This window comes from Poromitra crassiceps (genome assembly GCF_964638095.1).
Source record: "Poromitra crassiceps genome assembly, chromosome: 12".
Classification (NCBI taxonomy): domain Eukaryota; kingdom Metazoa; phylum Chordata; class Actinopteri; order Beryciformes; family Melamphaidae; genus Poromitra; species Poromitra crassiceps.
Window position 1 is genome coordinate 143,862 of NC_139632.1, and position 18,599 is coordinate 162,460.

General features: G+C 44.4%; 1 protein-coding gene across 1 annotated transcript in view; it reads left to right on the plus strand.

Moving 5' to 3' along the window:
• Window positions 1–18,599, plus strand: part of psmd1 (proteasome 26S subunit, non-ATPase 1) — a 96,270-nt gene that overhangs the window by 61,523 nt on the left and 16,148 nt on the right. Inside the window, exons 19-22 of the mRNA XM_083648151.1 lie at window positions 2,913–3,015; window positions 13,392–13,561; window positions 17,120–17,212; window positions 17,577–17,669. Of these exons, the coding sequence (XP_083504277.1) occupies window positions 2,913–3,015; window positions 13,392–13,561; window positions 17,120–17,212; window positions 17,577–17,669 (459 nt within the window). The remainder of the gene's footprint in view (window positions 1–2,912; window positions 3,016–13,391; window positions 13,562–17,119; window positions 17,213–17,576; window positions 17,670–18,599) is intronic.

The following is an 18,599-nucleotide window of genomic DNA, read 5'->3' on the forward strand; positions in this document are numbered from 1 at the left end:
CACCCACTCGTTAGCAACAACATTGTTGTTAGGATTCCAAAACGGAAATCCATAAAATGACATTAAACTAAGCTAATACAATGGTTATCGTAATTTTTACATTGCTATTAACAAGGAAATACTTAACTTTGTCGGGCTACTTTTTTCCTCCGTTCGCCGCCATCTTCCATCTGAATGGATCTAGCTGATGACACGCAAGGGATTCTGGGATCGCACTCACCGCCAAGGGTGGTACTGGAAAATCTTAAAACTGAGGGCCGTATCACGCTCAAACTCGACCCTTAATTAAACAAAGTGAGAATCGGGACAGCACTAGCACTTCGCGGGAGTGCGCATTTTTGAGTCTGAGGGTTAAGATTGAGGGTTAAGATAGTAATTGGGATTGGGCCTTAGACTAAAAGCAGAAAGTATCAGAGTTCTGACGACAGAAGGAAAGAAAGAAAGAAATGTGTGTCATGAAGAGAGGAGCATGACTAGCCCAGGCCTAACTGCACGCACACGGCCTTAGCGGCCCACGCACCTTGTCATAGAGCGATAAGAAACGCCAGACACGTTTTCACACAGCAACAGTCCTTTAAGCTCAAGGCGCTATGCAAGACTGTGCAGGAGGAGCTGTTTCTTCAAACGCTGTTACAGCCATGACTGTTTACTTGAAAGCCTCAGTCTGTGTCATGTCCAGCTCTGCCTTGACACTTGTACACTGCACTCTTGATGTGAGTGTTAATGAGAATGGCGTGGGCCAGTGTGTGGGCGTGCATAGCATCATAGCCTGTTTATGTACACTTTGCTGCAGTGTTGGCAACCACCCACCACCTGGACCTTTTCTGCTTTTTATTTTCACACAGCAGCACATGTAGGCAAAGAAGCATTAAGCTATAGATCATGACAGGCTGTGGTATGCTCTATGCCACGTCGGGCGAAAACGCCCTTAGGTGTGGTATAATAAGCATATATCACGGTCTCAAGTGATCTATTGCTTTTATCAAACGCTTACAAAGTATGGAAATATGAAAATAATAATCATTATTGTTGTTGTTGTTGTTGTTGTTGTTGTTGTTATTATTGTTATTATTATTATTATTATTTAAAAAAAAAATAGTCTTAAATCACTGTTTGGACCTGCTACCCAAACAGCTCACCTTCCTATCAACTCTCCCATAATGAGAGCGAATAAATGAGGCTGAATGAAGTTCACACAGTGTTCAGGGCAGTGAGTGGCTCTAACTGTGGTATATTTACTGTGGTATATGCTAAATATACCACAGCTGTGAGCCAATCAGATTGCTTGATTTGAGAGAGCCGTTTTGTAAACAAGCTAATTTTCTTCCTCACACACACCCTCTTCACTCCGTTTGTAAGATTGAAATGACACTCGGTCGTTAATTGCAGCTACTAGCTCATTAAGCCACGCTGAAGATTTGTAGTGGAGTATACCAGGAATGAGTTTTTGTGAAGTCAAAAGCATAACTAATCCTTGCAGGTGGGTGGCACTGGCTTGTATAAACCACCCTCAAGAGTTTAAATTACCTTTCTCCTGCTTAGACTGAAAGGCTGCTTGTTTGTAACCATATACGCATAGTCTTTTAACCATTTGTACTGTAACTATTTGATAGATTTATTAATAAATGGGGGTTGTGGAGATTTAACGAGCTATTGCTAATTTACCATTCTCAAGCATAAAGCAGAGTTGGCAAATCTTTATCATCCCTCAAGCACTGCTCATATCGCCCCCCATTCTGTATGGCTTGATGTTAATCCTAAGTGTGTGCGTGGTGCTTAAATCATGTTAGCATGCTAGCTAAATCAGAGCCGCAAAACATTTTCCACGTTTAGTTATTTTTTTTTATTTTTTTCAGATGCACCGATCTGAGGGATGCCTATAGAATATAACCAGTGTTTGGTTAGCACAAAGGCATGTGGTCTATTTTGCTAGATACAGTAAAGTACATTCACATCAATTCTTGACAGAGTTGAACTTTTACAACTTTGCAACTTGTAGACAGAAAAAGCTGCACAAGCCACCAGCAATTTGTTTTTGACGAGGGCCACTGCACCCTGGATACAGTGTGAAACAAGATAGGACTTTGCTTAAATTATCCGTGCATCCAACCAAGATCCACTCATGGTGGCAGAGGAACGAGAAGTGTTTCAGACTTGATGCCAAACCGTACCTTCCCTTTCCTGCTGCCTCCACACCTGCCTAGAGTGTTTTCCACTGCCAAGATGCTCGTGTTCCTTCACAGGACGTCAACTCAAAAATCAGGTTATGGGCTTTCTGTGTTGTTTTCAATAGGATTAGAGCATCACTTGGGACATGTTACTACATTTTGAGATATTTTGTGGCTACGTATAAAAAGCATTACTTTCGACAACTCCATTGGACTCTTCATGTCACTATTCAATTTGGGCGGGGGAAATTAAATGCCTATCCCATGTTCTTACAGTATTCTTACTTTTATTTTTTTTATTTATTTTTTAAATGTCTTTGATCCAGTGACTCAAGACATGGAAACACATCTAGTGAGTGTGTTAAACCAGCAGTTACAGGTTGGGGCTTTTTCACAGAGGTTCTCAAATGTTTTTCAGCCAAGGAGCCTTTACAAGATAGAAAATATACCGGGGACCCCCCCCCTCATTCTGATTTGTGATTTTGGGCTAAGCTTGTTCCCATGGTAACGTGCTTGACTTTTAAATTGATAGGTTTGTTAGATTAGAATGTAATCCATGAGCCATTTTAGATTTAAAGCATAAAATGTTTTCGTTGAACAACGAAGCTTTTGCACACACAAAAAAAAGAGATCCTGAAAGCTTTTTGCGGCCCCCCTTGCAAAGTGCCACGGACTCCTGGGGGTCTCCGGACCCCCATTTGAGAACCACTGCTTTAACATACCCCCGCCCCCCCTTTGTTTCAGGTGAACCAGTTCAGGCAGCTTTACTCAAAGGTGATCAACGACAAGCATGACGACGTCATGGCCAAGTTCGGAGCCATCTTGGCACAGGGTGTCCTCGACGCAGGTCAGTGTCTGTCTACCCGTTTATTAGTCTCGCTAGCCAGCCTCTCTTCCCTTCCGTCAGAGAGTCTGGCGTCGCAGGTTTCCATTGTGGGATTGCGAAAAAAATGCTCTGTTTGGGTTAGCCAATCATCCTCGTCTTGGGCGGTGCTTAGCGTTAGTGCCCTTGGAAAATAGTTTCGGGGTGGAACTTGCACAATCCAAATTTGCTTCAAAACTTGCCATTTTCAGCGTGTAGCAACGAGTTAGCCTGTAGGTTTCTGCCGTTAGCTTTCTACGCTAGCTAGTTAGCGTTCGGCGGGAGCATTACAGCGACACACATGGGAGCGGAAGCCGCTCTGACTGACATGGTCGGAGCCAATGAACAGAGCGTGAGAGCTTGCAAGCGGGGGAGCGGATATCCTGCTGCCACCGAAACAGCCGCTCGAATGGGAGAGCAGCTTTAGAGCAGGGGCGGGCTGATCCCTGTTGCCTGTTTCTACGGTGCCAGACTCTCTGACGGAAGGGAAGAGAGGCTGGCTAGCGAGACTACCCGTTTATAGACTGTTTTAACTTGACAACATAAACATTGTAAATTGGCCCTAGCTTACTTCCTGTTGCAGTGTTTGCTAATACAATAGCGGACAGGAAATAAGCTAGATTTCAAAAGCTCGCCGTGCCGTCAACACCTCTTAGCTGTTGTAAAATCACGGTAAACCATGGCCTCATACAATTCCGTGAAAGCCATCTATAGAGTTACCCTACCTGGTGCTTAAAGATATGCTCCCATAACTGGAAAGACACAGGTTTGACCTCCTCAATGGGCTCTGTCCGTGTCAAAGTGTCATTGAGCAAGAGATCGAACCCACACTTGTTCCAGGCGTTCTCTCCTGCTTGCCCGTGTTCTGCGAGTTATATCGATATTGTGATATCAGACTAGAGATTCTCTGGGATTTTGGTTATTGTAATATTGTGGTATAATAGTTTTAATGTGGTTTTTCATGGTCTTAAAAGCTGTGTTACCATTATCTGTGACAGTTGTACAGTTTTCTGAACTTATTTGACTGTAACAGTGAATGTTTGTTTGTTCATTTCTTTATTTACACATATAAAAACAATTACAAAAAATAAGAAATCTAATTTGCAAGTGAACGGGAAGGAGAATTGCCTGAAAATCCTCCAGGGGCTTGAGTGTGGCATTCTCCATGTAAATATTATCATACTAATGCTTGCTTCTCAAATTTCTCTCATGGGGTAAATATCTGAAAGCACCAATACTCAATCCCCAAAATATCATCACATTATCGTGGTAGTGGGTCACAAATATAGTAATATTTGATTTTGTCTGTATTGCCCAGCCGTACCTGTGCCTTCACCCCACAGATGTGCGATCATGTATTTCCTCCTCGGGAGAGTAGGTGAAGACACAAACTCGTAATTAGCCCGTGTGTAATGTAAGTGAGGTGCTCTGAAGCTAACACAGGTTGTGAGGTTTTTCTGTGTGTAATGTAAGTGAGGTGCTCTGAAGCTAACACAGGTTGTGAGGTTTTTCTGTGTGTAATGTAAGTGAGGTGCTCTGAAGCTAACACAGGTTGTGAGGTTTTTCTGTGTGTAATGTAAGTGAGGTGCTCTGAAGCTAACACAGGTTGTGAGGTTTTTCTGTGTGTAATGTAAGTGAGGTGCTCTGAAGCTAACACAGGTTGTGAGGTTTTTCTGTGTGTAATGTAAGTGAGGTGCTCTGAAGCTAACACAGGTTGTGAGGTTTTTCTGTGTGTAATGTAAGTGAGGTGCTCTGAAGCTAACACAGGTTGTGAGGTTTTTCTGTGTGTAATGTAAGTGAGGTGCTCTGAAGCTCACACAGGTTGTGAGGTTTCTGCGTGTGCCTTGAAGTGATCTGAGCTGCTCAAACAGAGGAGAGCGCTCTGCAGCTGACCACCCTGTGTGTCTGTGTGTCTCTGGAACACATCATGCTAAGGTGCATTAGTGCCTGGCGGCCCTGGCTTAGCTCCACTCTGCTCTTAGCTCGCTCTCCCCCTGGTGATTACTGTTTGTCCCATAGCCTCTGTGTTTGTGTGTCTGTGCGCTTGTGTTTGTGGACACGAGCATACAGCGTTTGAGTGTGTGAGGTCTCAGAGAGTTTGGTTGGGAGACGCACATAGAGAGAGAGAGAGAGAGCACACTCACACACATAGAGAGAGAGAGAGAGCACACTCACACACATAGAGAGAGAGAGAGAGAGAGAGCACACTCACACACATAGAGAGAGAGAGAGAGAGCACACTCACACACATAGAGAGAGAGCACACACTCAAACACACGAGTATACACAAACCCTAAATGCAGGCGAGCGCAGAAGACCATTCTCTAGCGCTAACATAGAGGCCTGTGTGCTAAAGCCAGAAAGAAACCAGCAATCCCTCCTCGTATGTTTACACACTGCTGTCTAAATACACTATCAGGTGTTGCAATTTACCCAAACTAAAGCCTATCTGCAGTATTTGCACCTCTACCAAAGTGTTTTTGACATGTTTTGACTAGGGCTGAAAGTTTTTCTTGTCAAATTTTCACTATATATATATATATATATATATATATATATATATATATATATATATATATAAATAATGTATATAGGCTGTCAGCGTTAACGCGTTAATCGCGCGTTAATGCGGCCGACCATACACGTTATTTATTTTTTTATCGCATGCCGCTATTTTGTCCCTTCGTCGCACCCGTACTTGTAGTCAAGCCGTTCGGTTTCCTGTCTCCTGCATGTGCAGGAGGCATGGAAGAGAACGACAGCAATACGCTTCTAAATGGCTCGTTTTACTTAAAAAAAACTCCCCAAATGGCACAGTGGACAAGTCAAGAGCCGTAGTTTGCACCTTGTGTAAAACGGAATTAAAATATCACCGAAGTACATCGAGTTTGAGGCGAGCGATCACCTAAAAGTAGCTAGCGGCCAGTTAGCTAGCGCGAGACTCATCACTCATTCTTCCTTCAGAGTATCGGATGCGCGGGTCCTGTAACGGCTCCAATGGCTTCACGCGATATACACGTTATCAATACACAGTTTCCAATACCGAGCCATTATTCACATGGAAGTGCCAACGTTTTTAGCTCAGACACAGCCTTCTTCGGCTGTGTAATATTGGGGTTCGACTGCTCCACAGCGCCGCTGCCGGAAGTATCGGTTCTAGATATATTTTGTAGACATTGTTACCTCCTGTCTACATTCCAAATCTAAAATTCAAGATCACAAAGTACATTTATTTGCATTCATTTGATTCCCAATCACGACACACTGGTAAGAATAATTAATATCTAATTCAAAATGCTTTGAAATGCAAAATAATGGCATTTTAAACATGTGATACAATTATCGATTAATCTTGCGATTAACTATAGTTAATCGCAAGATTAATCGCGATTAATAAAATTAATCGTTTGACAGCCCTATATATATCCAACAATAAAGAAAATAAATACTAAATTTATGCTAGCTCTCTAAATGTGCTGAATTTTGTTTCAATAATTTTCACATGAAAATGTAAAAGTATGTAATTGAGTGGGTCCACAATTCAAATTATTAGGAAATTGATAGTTGTATATTAACACGTTCACTGCCAATGACGAGTTAACTCGTCAAAAAAAATCCAACGGTTGACTGCCAATGACGAGTTAACTCGTCAAAAAAAAAAAAAAAAAAAAATTGACGGTGGGACGTTGATCTAACCCTTTTACATCTCCTATTATAATATGGGAGCCACCGAACGTGTACAATCCATTCCACCGACCCACTAAGTGGCGACAGTGCTCTCCAGACTATTGAAAGCCAAGCAAAAACAGCAGCATGAGGAAACCATTCTCATGAAAATGGATGGGGCGAAAACGCTTTCGCTTTCGCGCTGGGTGCTGGCGGTGGGGGATTGCAAATTTGCATAATGGATTATGGGTGAAACACACTTTGAAACACCAGCAGAAAGGCCAGAATCGCACGCAGCTTCATTCCAGCTGAGCTCAACCGAAAACCCAGAAACGAACGAGCCTCATTCTCATACTGTAGGCGAAAACGCGTTCACGCTGGTGCACAACGGTGGCGCACAACGGTGGGGGATTCCAAAAATAGACCGGGTGCAAAACACACTTTGAAACACGCAGCATAAAGCCTAGAATCGCACAAAGCTTCATCAAAGCTCTCAATCGAAAACCCAAGAAACGAGCAAGCCCCATCCAGACTCGCCGACGAGGGGGCCGCCAGGGAGGGAGGCTGCTCAGACAGGCAGGAGAAACTCGCTTGTGACAAACGCTGCTGAAAGCCACCAGAGACACGCCCACGGAGGGAGGAGTTTGAAGGAGAGGGGGTGCGGGTGCTGATATGGAGGAAATTACTGTTCAGAACTATATTGTTTAGATGTCTGATGTGTTACTGATGCCAAAAATAAATGGTTAAAGTGACTGTTTGATTGAATTTCACAAAACTGCGATTATCTCAGCTTTCTGTCTCAGACGCTGAAACCATGCTGTACTCAACGGCTAATATCTACATAACTACTAACTCTACAAACTAACTCTTTTAGACAGAGAAAGCACACATTCTATTAGTACCGGTACTTTTTAGATATTTTGTGTTCACAAAGTCCAAGCAGAAAATAATCCTCGGCTCTTGTAAGATGAGCCAGAATCCTCAAAAAAAACCTTTGGCAGAAGCTACCTACAGTAAAAAAAAAAACGGCTGGCAGTGAATGTGTTAATTTAAATATGATTTGAAAAAAAAAAAAAAATTGGCATTAGTAGTTTTAATTATGTATTACAACAAGCTGTTAGGAACTTAAACCGGTCATAATTCCCTCTGTAATATCAATTTGATATTGCTGTCAAACACAGCTCTCAAACACAAACCCATGTCCTCCTGGGTGCAGGCCCTCTCAAACACAAACCCATGTCATTACATTACATTACATTACGTCATTTGGCAGACACTTTTATCCAAAGCAACTTACAATAATACATTTTTGTCAGCAATAGAGCAATCAACTATGGAGCACAGTCTATGACAACTACAAATTCTGAAGGAACAGTGGTACAAGTTTAGGTTAGTAGTTTTTTTTTTTTTTTTTTTTTAGAAAGAGAGAGAAAGAAGTTAGATCAAGAAGGGCCCAGATGGAGCCTGAAAAGGTGTGTCTTTAGTCTTTTCCGAAAGATCGGCAGTGATTCAGCCGTGCTGACCGAAGGTGGAAGCTCGTTCCACCATTGAGGTGCCAGGGACGAGAAGAGTCGCGATCGGGATGAGCGACTTTTGAGCCCCCGTAGTGAAGGAGGGGCGAGGAGACCTGCACTGGTGGAGGAGCGAAGGGAGTGGTGAGAGGTTTGGAACCTGACCATAGATTGCAGGTACAGGGGAGCTGACTGGTGTACTGCCCTGTAGGCCAGTACCAGTGTCTTGAATTTGATGCGAGCCGAGATGGGAAGCCAGTGGAGGTCCTGGAAGAGGGGAGTGACATGAGAGAATTTGGGTTGGTTGAATACCAGACAGGCTGCAGCGTTCTGAATGAGCTGAAGCGGTCGGATGTCGGCGGCAGGTAGGCCAGCCAGGAGCACGTTGCAGTAGTCCAGGCGGGAGATGATAAGTGACTGGACCAGGAGTTGAGTCGCTTCTCTTGTGAGAAAGGGACGGATTTTGCGGATGTTGTAGAGGGAGAACCTACAGGAGCGTGCTGTCGCAGCTATGTTGGCTGAGCAAGACAGCTGGTTGTCAAGGATCACCCCAAGGTTCTTAGCTGTTTGGGAGGGAAGTACAGTGGTGTTGTCAATGGAGATGGAGAGATCTGCGAGAGGGCAGTCTTTCCCTGGGAGTCATCCTGGGTGCAGGGCAGGCCCTCTCAAACACAAACCCGTCCTGGGTGCAGGCCCAGTGCATGTGAGACTTGAACGTGCCCTGCCTTGCAGTGTGGATGTATTAGTATTTTGGTTCTTATAAGTGGTGAGGGGATTTTTGGGGTGCAGAAGAGGTAATTGTATTTAATGTGACAGGCAGAAGCCATTACAGCTCACTTTCATCATCTCGGTGCCCATTACCCTGAATTTCGGCCCCAAAGCCAGTCTGTGTCTCTCGCTCTCTCACACTCCATATCCACGTCTTATTTCTCTCTCTCTCTGTCATTCTGTCTCTCTCGCTCTCTGTGTCCACGTCTTCTTTCTCTCTGTCAGTCAGTCTCTCTCGCTATCTCCGTCTCCACGTCTTCGTTCTCTCTCTCTCACAGTCAGTATGTCTCTCTCGCTCTCTCTCTGTGTCCACATCTTCTTTCTCTCTCTCACAGTCTGTCTCTCTCGCTCTCTCTGTGTCCACGTCTTCGTTCTCTCTCTCTCTGTCTGTCTCTCTCGCTCTCTCTGTCTCCACGTCTTCTTTCTCTCTGTCAGTCTGTCTCTCTCGCTCTCTACGTCTTCTTTCTCTCAGTCAGTCTGTCTCTCTCGCTCTCTCTGTGTCCACGTCTTCATTCTCTCTCTCACAGTCAGTCTGTCTCTCTCGCTCTCTCTGTGTCCACGTCTTCTTTCTCTCTCTCTCACAGTCAGTCTGTCTCTCTCGCTCTCTCTGTGTCCACGTCTTCTTTCTCTCTCTCTCACAGTCAGTCTGTCTCTCTCGCTCTCTCTGTGTCCACGTCTTCGTTCTCTCTCAACCACATCTACATCCTCGCTCCCTCTTTCCAGACGTTCCCTCATTCATTCTTACGCTGCATGAATTAGCTTGTTCGCTCTTGGACCATCATTTCTTTTTCTTTTGTGGTTTCTCTGCCAGTTGTTCCAAGAAAACTCTGTTCTGTCTTCCTGATCGATGCGATTCTGTTGCCTTCGTCTTTCTGATCTCTGGTATTTTGGTGCTTTGGTCTTTTTAAAGCACCACAACAAGCAGGCTGCTTGTTGATGTAGTCACATAACACCTTCGAGGAATCATTGCTGGCCCCTCCTTCCACCCCCCTCACCAACTCCCTGGAATGAAAATTGGCCTGCCAAACTAAGAGTTGGCAAAAACAGTGGATGGGGGGGATAAGCCACCAGTCAAGTGCTCTCAACCTCATCTCAAGGCTTTAAGAGACTCCTAAGCACCCAGCAGGCCGTGTGACTCACCCTGGCCACCAGTACATCTATTGGACGGGGATATGGGGTACATGCCGTTTCAGATGTCCGGCTAAGGCATCGAGTGACCCCCTGGTCATACATCATTTCAGTGACCTCAGACAAGAAGAGTGGGCGCAAAGCAAGAAAACCACATGATTTAACCACTATTGTCTGCGCTAATTTTCATTTTGGACCGGTTTCCTTTGGATTTGGACGTTACTGTCAGCTGGATGGGCTACTCCTTAGTAACCTGCTGTTTTCAGTGACATTTGGCTTGTATTTTCCATAGACATGTCAGAGTCCCCCCCCTGTTGCCTCCTGCATTGTCTTCCTCCCACTCCCTTGGTCTTCCCCTTTCTGCCTGTCCTCCCTGCTGTTGGTCCCAGAAGGGCCGAGGCATGTCTGTTGACACAGCCCAGCCCTTGACCCCTGACCCCTGACCCCTGTCTCATCACATCCCCTCCATCAGCCTCTCTGAGACACGTACAAAGATGGGACACAATTTGCCATTTGGTGGACTCCTTTATCCAAAGCAATTTGCCGTACTATGAAAACATACATTTTTGGCACAAGTGGCCCCAGCAGGAATCAAACCCTAACCCCAGCAGTGTTGGTGTCATGGTCTCCCTGGTCTCGCAGCAGCCAGCCATAGATAGATATGTCTGCTTGCACAACTCTTAAAAAGTGGTTCAGGACCGCCCCCTAAGTCCAAAACAAAATGTTAAGTTAAGTTATCCTTTATTTATCCCCATGGGGAAATTCATCCTCTGCATTTGACCCATCCTCTACTAGGAACCTTCCTAGAACTATAGGAGCAGTGGGCACCTGCAGTGCAGCGCCCGGGGACCAACTCCAGTTCTTTTGCCAGTGCCTTGGTCAGGGGCACTGACAGGAGTATTAACCCTAACATGCTTGACAGGCATGTGAATTGACCAACCACAGACCTCCTTATTTGCGTGACGCAACTTGTAGATGGTACATTTCAAACGATGCACCAATCTACGCAGAACGCCGGACTTCTGCCCCGATACTATTGGTGCTGACTTGTGATTCAGACCCTGTGTTGCTGAAGCGTGCTGACGTAAGACGTTGGGTCTGACCACATGAGACTAAGGTCTCCTCATCGAGCTGTGTACAGACATCTCCACACTTCCTTCTTTCACATCAGCACCATTGCAAAATCACAGTTTAAGCGACATTTCCCCCTTGTTTCTTCTCCTGCAAACCTACTGTATGAAGGCAACTAATAACGGCTAAAGCCCGGACAATGTTACAGCTAGCCCAAAGCTCCACGTTGTGACTTCACATGGAATGAGAGACGAATGCAAGCTGAGATAGTAACAGACTTTTCACCAAAATGTCTGTGGGATACTAAGCACTTCTGTCTTGTAGATCAACATCACACTAATACTATGGATAAGCTGTGTTTATCAGCTATGTTGTAAAAACAGACAATTCATTTTGAGTTGTTCTGATGGATTTTGCAGGCAGTTGTGGTCTATAATCAGAAAACAAGTCAAGGAAAAGAAAAGACCCGTGGCCGGTATATCCCGAAACTCATCAGTCATGGTCACCACCGGCACCGGTCCTTCCCAGCATGTTTTTTTGTTTCATTATGTTTTAGGCTACTATCCCATAGATGAATGGTCGCCTGCCAAAGTGGCTGCTAGAGTCGTCAACCAATTAGTTCTAGGAAAGAGGCGATATGCTTTCTGTACCATTACTGATTAATGCTAATACAACCACTGATGTACTATATCAGCTATTCTCAACCACTGGGTCGTGGCCCCCTGGTGGGCCTCAGAGCACAGTGTAGTGGGCCACAGAGGCCAGTGGTATTACCAAATAGATGAATACAAATAAAAAATAAAAAAGTGTGATTACAGCTAGTTATTTATTTTTTATATCTAAAAAGTATATAGATCAAAAACTTCCAATTAAAATGGATCATTTCAATTATTTTTTTCACTCTTTCATTGATCTGAGAAGGTGTTCGCTGAACTGTTTTAACAGTCAGAAGTGGGCCTTAAGTTACAAGAGGTTGAGAAGAGAAGCCCTGCTCTATATGAATACCGTCACTGTGTCACTGCTGCCAGCACTGCTGAGAAAAGGCGTGGATTAGTTCTATTACAGGCTCTTAGGAACAGTTGACACAGCTCGTGTCATATAGATCTATTATCTCATCTCCTTTGTGCTAGCTCACATCTAATGAGCAGAGCCTATTCTTTATTAGAGCTCAACTGAAAGGCAGGAAGTTGTGGACAATGGATTCCTGGGTTTGACACATCCCTCTGCCGACCTGCCAACATCTCCCGGCAATTTGAATCCTGGCCGTGGCTGAAGACAGATCGGACTGACTTAGGCCAAAAGATGACCTCCTCTGGGTGGTGACACTCATTCGCTTCCTACTCCATCATCTTATGACTCTTCGTCTCCGAGTTGTTTTCTCCCCAATTGTACTTCAGCAGTTCCCCCTGCCAAGCTGTCCCGGGCGTTCTTTTCACCTGACGGGAGGAAAAGTTAGTCACTAACTAGTTAGTCGTTAACTTATTACCCTGTCTTAAAAAGTAGGGACACTTAATTAAGAAAGAGAGAATTTATCTGCCAAGAATAATTTTTACTGGTACTGTACCATGAACTACAGTATGTGGAACATTCAATAAAGAGACAGTTAATTTAAAACTTGCTCACTCACGTTTACAGTGGATCAAGTTTGACGTTCATGAAGTAACTCTGCACATGGGAGTAACATTAGTTCCAGCTAACGTTATAAGTTATCCAGCTAGGCAGTGGAGGAAGTACAGCCAATCAGAGGCCTGATTGACACAGAGCCATTGTTACCTCTGCCAAGGAGGTCATGTATTTGATAACGGGGAAAAAGTACTGGGCCGATTTCCATGAAACTTGGTGGAAGGGTAGTTAGGGTATATATAGCATGGGCCAAGGATGAACCCATTACATTTTGGAGCGGAGCCGCTTCCCAGACTTGTATATTGGTTGTTCTTGCACATGTGCAGAGCAGACTGGACTATTGGCCTTGGCGGAGGACTCACATTTCCCTGCTCTATCCATGTACATCATATCGAACACCAACCACATCCTCCAAATCCTGTCAACTGGTTGTCTGGGAAAAGTATGGAAATTTTCTAAGGAGATGGGAAGATAGTGTAGGAACCTTGAGACAGTCATATTGCAGTGATGGCCTTTGCCGATATGAAACGGTTAGATCTTCTGTTGATTCCCCAGAAGACTGAAGCCCTCTCTGTCCCCTTGTGCTCCATCCAGGTGGCCGTAACGTGACCATATCCCTGCAGTCCAGGACGGGACACACCCACATGCCGTCGGTGGTGGGCCTGCTGGTCTTCACCCAGTTCTGGTTCTGGTTCCCCCTCTCCCACTTCCTGTCGCTGGCCTTCACGCCCACTGCCATCATCGGCCTCAACAAGGACCTCAAGGTACATGAGCAGGGTTCCTATATTCCCAAGTCTTAAAAAATGTGAGAATTGCACAAAATTAATGGGAAAATTGTTCAGTCTTGATGTACCCAAATTTCCCCAAGGGGATTAATAAAGTGGTATCTTATCTTGATTACAATATGTTATGAAGCTGTAAACCCACTGTGATTTTATATGTTGTGATAGCCATATTACCCAGCTGCATATGTCATATTGAAAGCAGACTAAAATATTCAACCCTTTTTTGAGAGAGTACGGCCTGGGGAAAACTGAAATATTGAAATGGAAAAATGTGTAGGAACCAGATTGGAAAATGATCGCGAAGACAGATTGAGTTAAATGTTCCCTGTGACTGGTAAGTTTGTCTAAAAACACAGTTGACGGGTGAAATGTTGAAAGTGGCTGCTAAATGTTAGGATGCACGTGCCGCCGTGGCTGGTCGGCAAAATATTTAGTTCACTGCCTTTGTAGGAGCCATGTCTGTCTGTCCACAAACAGGCCGTCCTGGCCGCCTCCCCCCCAATATGTCACGCTGACCCCCAGGGCAACAGAGGGACGTTAGCTGGGAATTACCTCTTATGTTACTCTCTGAATCAGCAGCACCTGACAGCAGGGACACACACTAACAGACACTAACAGACACACACACTAACAGACAGACACACACACTAACACACACACACACACACACACACACACACACACTAACAGACACTAACAGACACACACACTAACAGACAGACACACACACTAACACACACACACACACACACACACACACACACACTAACAGACACTAACAGACACACACACTAACAGACACACACACACACACACTAACAGCCAGGGAGCCACTTCAAAGGCTCGCAGCTCTCCCATTCTGCCCCTGACTGAGTTATGAAGTGATAGGAAATGAAAAGTGACTTACTGTGCTGCTGGAGTGCTGCTTTGTTGCACTGCAGAGATGGTCGAGTTGTTTACGTTCAGAGCACTGTTGTGATGATTATAAAAGGCACACTAAACAGAAAGCATCTTGTGCTGCTGGGGCTGGATTTTTTTTTTTTTTTTTTACTTTTACTTTTACTTTTAACACATTGACTGCCAGCCGTTTTTTTTTGCTGTAGGTAGCTTCTGCCAAGCCGTTTTTTGAGGATTGTGGCTCATTTTACAAGAGCCGAGGATTATTTTCTGCTTGGAGTTTGTGAACATACAATATCTCAAAAGTACTAATAGAATGTGTACTTTCTCTGTCTAAAAGAGTTAGTTTGTAGAGTTAGTAGTTATGTAAGCATTAGCAGTTGAATACAGCATGGTTTTAGCGTCAGAAAAAATATTCAGAGATAAACGGCTTTTTGTGAAATTCGATAGAACTGTCACTTTAACCATTCATTTTTGGCATCAGTAAGACCTAAACAATAGTTTTGAACAGTAATTTCCTCCATAACAGCAGTAAACTTCCCTCTGCTCAACTCCTCCCTCCTGTGGGCGTTCTTTTTGGCTGCAGCGCCATGTCACAAGCACTTTCCTACCTTTGCAAATGCACTTTCTCATACTCTCGACCTCTCAAATAAATTTCTGAATAGAAATTAAATTACTCTAAATTATAGCGAAAAAGAAACAAAAAAGAATGGGTTGAAAATCCCATTCTAAAAGCCTTTTAGAATGGGATTTGTTTCCAATTTGGTGTCGGACTAGGGGGCAGTCCCCGCTTGTCACCAGTTTGCTTTGCTGCTGCTGTGCGGGTGTGAGCCTGTCTGTGCGGCCGCTCTTTGAGGAAGTCTGGTTAGACTCGCTTGCTTCTTGGAGTTTTGGTTGAGGGCTTTGATGAAGCTTTTGCGATTCTGGTCATATTTATGCTGCGTGTTTCAAAGTGTGTCCCACCCGCAATCCACTATGCAAATCTGCAATCCCGCACCGCCAGCAATCAGCGCGAAATGAAAGCGCCTTCGCCAATCCACCTTCATGAGAATGGCTTCAGTCACACTGCTTTTTGCTTGCCTTCCTCTAGTCAGGAAAGCACTGTCACCACTTAGTGGGTCGGTGGAATGGGTTGTACACGTTGTACACGTCCAATACTTATATAAGATATGTAAAAGGGTTAGATGCACAACCCCCCGTTAAAAAAAAAAAATCGATGCCAAGAACGTGTTTACACGTTGTTGGCAGTCAACAGCTGGATTCTGAAAACGTGTTTACACGTTGTTGGCAGTGAATGTGTTAACCAGGGAAGGTTGACAGAGGACACACTTTTTGTCAGAATCAGCCTGCTTCATTCTCAGTTCAAATTGACACAGGGAGGGAGCTGCCTGGTACAATTTACCACTGAGCACTCTTCTAAGCAGCCGCCACATTCCACAGCCTTTCTGGGGATTTCAACCAGCAACCTTTTGCTCATATCTAAGCTACTGCCACATCTCCAACCCAAACCTGGAGTAGTACCCTCTTCAATCTACCATCTTCTTCTTCTTGTTGTTCTTCTTATCTTCCATCTTATCTCATCTGATCCAATTAAAGGCTCCATACTTTCATTCCAGCCCTGTTTGGTAGATCTGATTCTACTGTTCAGCCAATCAAACTTTTAAGCCCTTGACTGGATCAACTGTCTGGACAGGGACAGTGGGTACTTGATTGGGAAGCATTGGCTTAGAAAATAATTTCTCATCAGAAAATCCTGCTCATTACCTTTTATCAGTTGTCTTAAAAGCCTTTTATATCATTAAAATTACATTCAAGCCAGTGCAAATTAAATTCTGGGGACACTTAAGCGGACACGCCCCCAGAGTTTCAGAGCAGATAATAGTGCTGTTGTTTTTTTCATGATTTTGAAACCTACTTTAATATACTTGGCGACATTTTTCGTTCAAATTTGGCTGGGTGGTTAATAACACATTTCTGTGGTGTGACAAACTCAAAATGCATTTATTTTTTTCTTTACACTGACTTTAAGCAATGTGTTGTGTTTGCCCACGCTCCCCTTATGGCCAGTGGTCATGGAAAGTGTCTTGGGTGATCGGATCACAAGTGGACAGCTCTATAAGTGTAAACAACCACCAAAGACGCATTGTGATCCAATCACGCAAACCACTGGCCGAGGTGGTCTGTGATGCATTTGGCCACACATCTTTTGTAGTGTGAATGCTAATGCATTCTGATGCGCCCTCAGGACATATTGAAGGACCACCTACTCACCTATGAGTGAGGTAGAAATAGTTAAGTTAAGTTAGAGGTAGAGCTGGGTGATAATTCAATGTCAATTCAATATTGTTCATTGCCTTTCAATGGAATCATATGGTCATTATATGGGAATTTGAGGATAATGTCACACACAATTCTGCCGTCTAAATTGATGACAACAAGCACATTTTAAAAACTAAAAAAATGATGTATGCCATTTATATATATATATATATATATATATATACCTTTATTAACCTTTATTTAACTAGGAAGTCACATTGAGATCAAAACCTCTTTTACATGTTAGACCTAGCCAAGACATGGGTCAGACAGGCAGCATAACAACATGTATCTTGAGCCTCCCTCTACCTCTCTGTCCAGATGCCCAAGGTGCAGTACCGCTCCAACTGTAAGCCCTCCACCTTCGCCTACCCCCCAGCCCTGGAGGTGCCCAAGGAGAAGGAGAAGGAGAAGGTGAGAGCCGAAGGAGGTGCCGACACACGCATCAAACGTTCAGCTTTGTTTTCCTTTCACTGAGGTTTTTACTGAGGTCGAAGCCTGTCCCCCTTCATATCGATTTGTGAATAATTTTGAATGCTCCCTGTGAGGCTTTCTCGCCTCTTATGTTTATTATTTTAGCGTCCCTGCTTTATTTTCTCAGTTGGTTAATTTCACAAATCCCACATGCATGTGGAGAATGTAATGAAAGCACAAAGCATTGAGCAGCGGCTATTTTGTGGTTGGTTAGTTTCGTACATTTTAAGCACTGTTTTTAGAAGGCCTGAGTGTCTCTGGTGGTGTCTTTCATTGTGGAAACATCTCTCTCCCCGCATGGCAGGTCTCCACCGCCGTTCTCTCCATCACAGCCAAAGCCAAGAAGAAGGAGAAGGAGAAGGAAAAGAAAGAGAAGGAGGAGGAGAAGATGGAAGTGGTGAGTGGAAACACCCTTCCCTCCCTCGCATTGGCCACTCCCCAATTTGATTTACTAGATTATTTTTAAGGATTCCATATTGAAGGGGTTTCTAGACTCAAAAGGATGCCGACATTGGTTTAAAGACGATGTGGATATACTCACAATAAGTCTTAGAGAGTCAGGAGTTGAGGGGTGGGTAGTAGTGATGCGCGGGTCAGGGTTTTTTAAGGCCCGCCCCAACCCAACCCGTCATAGGAGCCAGCCCGCCCCGCCCAGCCCGTTAAAATATCTGAAAATTCCAAACCCAGCCCAACCCAGCAGCCCGCAACGGCCAATTTAATGTAATATGTCTCCAGACTCAGGAGGAGCACAGCAGAGCTTCCAAGGTGTGCAAAGTAGCTAATAACTCTGTCTCTCTCCCCTCTCTCTCTCTCACACACACACACACACACACACAGACACTCACATGCTGCCTGCGCGACAACAGTTGTAGCCTACTGCTCTGGATGAGTTGTGCGGCTGCTTTCATGTCGGTCTTTCTTCAATTAATCCATGGTCTTCAGATAGCGCGACTACGCTTCCCCAAAGTGCGGATGGCGTGACCGCAGTGTTTAAAATGGAGGTAGCAGGTATAGAGGTAGACTAGGCAGGCTACAGAAACAGTTCTTATTCTTCCCCATTTCTTTTAATTACCTCATGCGCTCTCAATTGGCCATGTTGCAGTAGTAGGCTACTAAACGTAGTAGTGCAGCAGCAGGTGTGCACACGGCTTGCAGATACGGCCAGACTCGCTGTCTGATTTCTTTTAATTACCTCATGCGCTCTCAATTGTTCACAGCCTACTCACGTTGCAGTAAATTTGACAAATAGGTCACAGTCGAGTCCACAACAGAAAATCTGCGGTGGCATTAGTTTTATGGACACTTCAAATAATAATTACAGCGAATA